The 7500-nt window shown below is 36.9% G+C and overlaps 1 protein-coding gene across 2 annotated transcripts in view; it reads left to right on the top strand.

The window, feature by feature from the left end:
- The first annotated feature begins 2703 nt into the window (after nucleotides 1-2703).
- Nucleotides 2704-7500, top strand: part of LOC125036666 — a 7419-nt gene continuing 2622 nt past the window's right edge. For both annotated transcript variants that reach the window (XM_047629461.1, XM_047629460.1), the window contains exons 1-6: nucleotides 2704-2768; nucleotides 3016-3148; nucleotides 4369-4565; nucleotides 4697-4851; nucleotides 5318-5445; nucleotides 5661-5860. In XM_047629461.1, coding sequence (XP_047485417.1) covers nucleotides 3031-3148; nucleotides 4369-4565; nucleotides 4697-4851; nucleotides 5318-5445; nucleotides 5661-5860 — 798 coding nt within the window. In that variant the 5' untranslated portion in view covers nucleotides 2704-2768; nucleotides 3016-3030. The remainder of the gene's footprint in view (nucleotides 2769-3015; nucleotides 3149-4368; nucleotides 4566-4696; nucleotides 4852-5317; nucleotides 5446-5660; nucleotides 5861-7500) is intronic.

A 7500-nucleotide genomic window follows, 5' to 3' on the forward strand; every position in this document is an offset into this window, starting at 1 on the left:
GAGAAATACAAATGTTACCAAAAAAACACGAACAGGCAACCAGTATAATATACTTGGTGGAGAAAAAATGAAAAAAAAACATTCTGTAGGATATCCCAGCGCCCTGGGTCAGTGCTGTAGCCCTAGCATATATTCTGTACAAAGAATTTTTACTGTATTACCCGTTTTCCTTGCCAATCTCTACCCCCTAATCACTTACTCTTTGCTGTTGTTGCGGGGCTTAGGAGACGGAAACTGAGGCGCCATGTATGGTCTTTTCTTCTCTCCCTTCCCCTTCTTCTGTCCACTTCCTAAGGTGTGAGAGCCGTGCCGAAAGGATGAAAGGCTGGCCTCCGGGCACGGTATTCCCTTGGTTAATTGTCTAGCCCTTACCTCTCATGGGGACCCTGAGGAGTAGAGCGTTTCCTCTCCCCAATTATTTCAGGCTCACCATGGCCAATAATGATGATGTTTTACCCTTATTAGGGGCATTACGGCTTCTCCCTTCATCAATTAGCCTATCTAAATTTGATTTCATTTGTTTTCCGATCTCTGCCTCTCCTTTGACCACGGCTCTGACTGATGCTAATACCCCCTCCTAAATGTCTGCGATCAACTCTATCCATTCTGAATCATCCACCCATAACTCATAACAACCTTGAGAATACACCCCTTCCTCTCCCCACATCCTCCATTCCATCTTCTACTGCAAAGTCTTCTTCATTGACTACCCCCTCCCCCCTTATTACTACTTTTCATCCTTATTGTCCTCCCAACAGTACTACCTATCACCATACCATCCCACCCCCTCCTTCTACTGCTTCCGCCTTTACAAATCTTTTAAATAACCTCTTTGGCTCAGACAAGAGGGATCAATTCTTTGTGATTCCCCCTACAGGCCCGTACTCTGACAATACTTTTCTCTTAAAACAGTCTCCAAAAACAGGTAGGCAAAGTTTCCTTTCGTAGTCCTTCTGATCGTTTACGCCTTATCACAATTGCATCTGAGGCCTAAGCTCGTGCATTATCTACTCTGAATGACCTCACTGGCAAACCTATTCCTGCCCAACCTCACTCCTCCCATAATACTTATATCGCAACTGTTTCCATCTCTCCGACTGATTGTCCTGTCTATGATAAGGACAGGTTAGACTGTGAAAACGACTTGCTATCTCATCGATTATGATGCAGTGGCAGTCCAGTGCTACACTATTGCTCCCAGAGGCCAACGTAAGTCCTACACTAATATTGCCAAGATTAGCTTCCGTAGACATGACCTCCCCCATGAAATTTACATTGGTGGAGTATCTTGCCCTGTCTGACCCTATCCCCGTCAATATCAGAAATGTTGGCGTTTTGGGCACCCAGCTAAACACTCGCTGCACAGCCTGCTGCCCTCTATGTGCCCAACCAAGTCATGATCGTTCAAATTGCTCTGCTCAGTCACGCATGTGCGCCAATTGTGGTGGTTCCCATAATGTATTTTATAGGAACTGCCCTGCCTACAAGCTCGAATCTGAGGTGGCAGTTCTCAGATTCAAACTAGGCCTCACTCTACGTGAGGCTTGATAAGAAACATACCAACAAGATTTTTCTACCTATTCCAAAACTATTCCTACCTATTCCCCCAGTATCTCTTCCCTCTACTCCGAACCATCCTATCTCTACTCCCTCTCTCCTCCAGTCAAATTTCTTTTCCAATCTAAATCCAGATACTCCCATCTCTACCACTTCCCCAATGCCTACCCCTCCTCCTTCTCACTCTACCTGTCACACCAAACAATCTATATGTTCCACTCCATCTACCTCTTCCTCTGCTTCCCAGACATATAATCCCTATTCTTCTCTACATAGGAAAGCCTTTGTTTCTCAGCCTCCCAATTCAAGTCCCCTCTAGAATTCTTGAAGACACCCAAAAGTTCATAATCCTGACTCAAGAGAATAGTTCACTCCCTCATCCACCCTCTAATACCTCTGTTCCTATTCGCTCTACATTCACAGTATTTGCCGATATCCATCCCATCCTCTCCTCTGCCATGTTCATCATCATTCCCTCTTCCTTCCTCATAATCCATACCACCCCCACTTAGATGCTCACGTGAAACCCAGATACTTCAATAATGGCCTTCTCCAGACCCCTCTCCTCCTGACATTCCTCCCAATACTTCACCACTTTCTCCTGTTCCCTTATTTCATTCTCTGGATTCTTCTCCTACTTCTACATCTATCGTTTCCTACCGTATCACCCTTTGATTGTTTCACGATAGCTCTTTTGCAGTTTCCTCACAGTGTTACTCACCCTTCCTTAGACTCCATTTGATCGGATCGCCCTATGCCTCTAACCACATCCCCTCTTACAAATCTCCATTGTATACCCTTTCCACTACCATTCTGTCCTACAGCGTTTTACAGTTACGCTCAACGAATTGAATGCTCGCTTAGCGTATTGCGTATGGAATGACATCGAATAGTGCCACAGTAATCCTTACTCGAAGTGGTGTCCAGGTGGCAATTACCGAGAGGAATGCTTGTTAGCGTATAATTTTTGTGTTAATTGATTAATTATACGCATGTACAGAGAAATGAGATTGTATGATTTACGCGTAAGCACGCCGCTGTAAGGCTGAGGATTGTATGTACTTGCAACTATTGACAGTTAATAGGCCTATGTACAGCAATGCTGGTGTGTGCAATGTGCATGTATACGCCAAGAGTGCGTACGTAGTGACGGCGGAGCTGGCGGAGGAAGAGGCGTGTGAGGACCTCCCTGACGGTGTTATATTTTAAAAGTATTTGGAGAGAGCACTATAGTTATTGGGTTTCCTGTTCATTACTTATTCTGTATTGATTTATTATACGATATTTCAAGTTATTGATTATTTTGTTAAATTGTATTGTACACGATATGGTTTGCGTATGATTTCTACTACTTACACCTATGCATATGAAAGATATACTATAGTGCTACATGACCTTTGACGTCTATAACATTTATCTCTCCTAACCGTTAACCATTGCCTGTCTTTACTTTTGCAGGTAGCTCCGGCAAAGATGAGTCAAGTTACTATTAGACGAGCTAGCAGATCTGACTATAGAGGAATTTACCAACTAGTAAGAGAAAAAGCTGATGCTCGTGGTGCAAGAATTTCTCACAGTGTATCCATTGAAGGTAAAACATGACAGAAAGTTGTGTAGCTAATTTTGAGAGACAATAATCAATGGCTTTAAACTGTAGGATAATTCGTAGGGTTATAACTGATAATGATGATAATGAGGGTGAGGATGAAGATAATATGATAATGATGATGATGGGGATTATCATTATTATTATCATTATTATTATCATCAGTGTCTTTATCTTTATCGTTATTGTTATTGTTATTAATAGTAGCAGTAGTAGTAGTATCATTATCATTTTTATTATTATTATCATCATTATCATTGTTCTAAGAATGAGGATGATAAATATAATATAAATAATAGTAAATTAATAATAATAATAATGATAATAATGATAATAATAATGATAATAATGATAATAATGATAATAATAATGATAATGATAATGATAATGATAATGATAATGATAATGATAATGATATGATAATGATAATGATGTTGACGATAATGATGAAGATGACAATTGGTAATGATGACATCGATGATGACGATAATGAGGATGACGATGACGATGATGACCAGATGACGATGACAATTACGATGACGATGACGATGACAATGACGATGATGATGACGATGACGATGACGATGACGATGACGATGACGATGACGATGACGATGACGATGACGATGACGATGACGATGACGATGACGAGGACAATGATGATGATGACGACAACCATGATGATGATGATGATGATAAAGAAAATGATAATAACACAAAAATCAATAAATGAAAATAACTGTAACAACAATAATGACAATAATGATAATTAAATAATAATAATAATAATGATAATGGCAATAATGATAACATAAATAATGGGGTTGGCAATAATGATAGCATCAATAATGAGGATGTTAATGATCACAGTTATGATGGAAATTGTAAAATTATAATGATAATATTGGTAATAGTATGAATAAGGAAAATAATAACAATGATAATAATAGAAACAAAAAGTTAGAATGATAATAAGGAAGCTGAAGATCATAATGATAATGATGATAGTAATAATAGCAGTAATACTGGTTATAAAACCAGCAACAGCACAAAAGCATCCATGATATTAATGATAATAATTCTGAGAATATATTGTTATTCATTCTGTTACTCTCAAAATTATAATGACCACTATGATTATTTACAATAGTGTCATTATAAATAGATGACAAGACAAAATAATCTCCTTATATGTTCATCTCCAGGGTTAGAAGATCTTTTTGGTTCAAATTCCACCTTCAATTTTCTGGTTGCTGAGGAGAAAGGCAGCTTAGTTGGCTATGTCCTTCATTATTATTGCTACTCCTGGGAAGGACGCACTATCTGTGTGGAGGACTTGCATGTTAAACGGAAGGAAGAGTGGGACACTATTGCTCGGGCTTTATGGAGGAACTTGGTTAAGGTACCTGAGTTTTGGAAATTGTATTTTGTATTGCTGTATATAGCCGTGGTGAATGGTATTATGTCTTTATAAAAGATTATGCTTCATGATTGAATAATTTAACTGAATGAGTATCCATTCATGTTTTTCAGATTGCTCTGGAAGAAGGATGTAAACAGTTTAACTTTCCTCCTTTAAGAGAAAATGAATATGAGTTTTATCATGACAAGGCAATAAATATGACTAAAACTAATGGATATCGGTACTTTAGGATGGAACAAGAAGCTATGGAGAAATTTGCTAAGATGTGAGTATTATTTTGCATTTTTATATTACATACAAAATAGGATTTATTGTCATACAATATTTCTATACATATAAAAAAAGTTTGAAATTTGAATAACTAAAGCAATGGCATTATAAGGATAAATTTCACTTGGGATTACAACAGGGAGGAATTACCCATCTAGAGTGCCTAGAAACTAGCCCCTGAAAGTATTAAGAAAGAGGGACACTGAAAATGGCCGGAGCAAAAATAGTTAGTTAAGTTGAAAAAGAAGTTCAGTTGAACTAGAAGTTAAGTTGAAACTTGTACATCCATATATATGAATACTCCTTTTTAGCTGGTATACTTGTGGTTCATAATTACTGTATACTTACTTGATAGCAAATGAAGTTGATAATGATTTATTTGTATCATATCATAGACCATTATGAAAATGTTAAGAAGGCTCTGATATTATTATTATTATTTTTTTTTTTTTTAATAACAGGAACAAGATACCAGAGGGTGTTAAGGTAAGAGAAGCAACTTCAGCAGACTGTACTGGCATTAATCAGTTGATAAAGGACTTAGCTGTGTATGAAAATGTGCCAGACAAGCCTCAGATTGATGCAAAGGGTAAGTGTAGAATCATATTTTAGCAAAATTTTATAGCTCTTAGTAAGTTAACTAAATGTATGAATACTTTGTACTTGGATGACATAAAAAAAATGAGATTGGATGAGAGAATGTTAAGTAAAAAGGAATGGTCCTACATTTATGATACTGAGCATCTTAACACATGAGTGAGATGTGGAATAATGTTTTACTAATCTAAACTTTTGGATTTACAGAACTAGAAGATGATGGTTTTGGAGATAAAGTGTTCTATAAGTGTTTTGTAGCAGAATCTGGAGATCACCTAATAGGATACACACTCTTTTTCCATACATATAACTGGATGGGTCAAGGTGTGTATATGGAAGACCTTTATGTGGCACCTCCATACCGTGGGAAAGGTATTGGTACAGCACTGTGGAAGCAAGTGTTAGAGGTGAGGAGTTTAGTGCATGACTGAAACATATTTCTTTCTTTGCTTTTCTTTAAGATGTTTTTTTTTTCCCTACATGTATTAATGATACATAGATTATGATATGTTCCTATAAATATTGCAGTACAAATTAATGCCATTTTATTAATCAAGCAAGTATTTTTTTACTTTTTTTACTTATATTTTCGTAAAATTAAAGTATTTGTTGCTTATTTTTGAACTATAGAAAATCTCATAATGACCTGTAGCTTATGTCTTGTTATGGGACCAATGCATATTGCTAATATTACTATCTTCCCTTTATGTAACATTTGCTAAAATATGAATATTAAATTAACAAAGTTTTATCCTTGCAAACAGTGTGTGTGTGTGTGTGTGTGTGTGTGTGTGTGTGTGTGTGTGTGTGTGTGTGTGTGTGTGTGTGTGTGTGTGTGTGTGTGTGTGTGTGTGTTTTCTTACCAAGTTGTTCTGGCCTAGTTGTTTCAATATGGGAGAAGAGCGAAGCTCGTATGGCCTCATCTGCCATATTTGAATTATCATATAACTTTTTAAATTGATGCACATTTTTAACATACACAACATTATATGGAAGATTGTTCCATGTTTGAATAGTTATGTTTGGGAAACTGAACATTTTTCTTGCCTCTTTTTACCTTCATGTTTTTACTGTGTCCTTTGTCCTTCTTGTGTTCAAAATTAAAAAGTAATCTTTGTCTAACTTCACTCTTACTGTAACATTATAGAACAGCATAATCATGTCACCTCTTTTTGTTCTTTCTTCCAAAGTAGCAAGTCCTATTTTCTGTAGTCTATCTTCATAGCTTATATCTGCTAGAGTAGATGCCCATCTTGTGGCTGTTCTTTGAAGTGTGAACTCCTTACCACTGCACCATGCTCTGGACTAGGTCTTACGATGGCTGTAATGATATTCTTTACCATATCTTCAACCACATATATGAATTCCCTCTTCAGTGTTGGCACTCATCCCTAGCATTGTATGGACCTTTTCATTTATGTGACCATTTGGGCTTAGGTTCCTGTTTATGATTATTCCAAGGTCTTTTTCCTATCTGCTGGTTTTAAATACAGTGTCTTCTAATTTGTGTTGGTATAATGGAAAATTTTTACTTTCTCCAACCTGACTGTACAGTATTTATTGGTGTTATATTCCAGTTTTCAAGTACATCACATGAATATGTTCTTGATGTCATGAGGCTTATATTTAACCCTTAATCTTTGATGAAAATAGATAGTTGTTGCCCAAACTGATTCTTGAGGTACTCTGCTAGTTACTTGTTGCCGTGTATAGTGCTTCCCTCTAATTATCGTGCTCCTCTGTCTTTCATGCATTTGAGGAGGTTGCCTTTCACTCCACTTAGGTGTTATAATTTCCATAATAGTCTTCTATGAGACACTTTATCAAATGCCTTTTTAAAGTCTGAGTATACACAATCCACCCAGGTATCTCTTTCTTGTAATATACCAGAGATTTGCTACATAGTGCATATTTGATAACATTGTGTTTTTGAAGTAGTTCAACCCACTGTTTCCTAATTATACTTTCTAACAGCTTGCATACTACACTGGTTTATAATTTAGATTTTATTTTTGTTGCTGCTCTTATATAAAAGCGTATTGTTGGT

Source organism: Penaeus chinensis, chromosome 21 (assembly GCF_019202785.1).
Source record: "Penaeus chinensis breed Huanghai No. 1 chromosome 21, ASM1920278v2, whole genome shotgun sequence".
In the NCBI taxonomy this organism is placed as follows: Eukaryota; Metazoa; Arthropoda; class Malacostraca; order Decapoda; family Penaeidae; genus Penaeus; species Penaeus chinensis.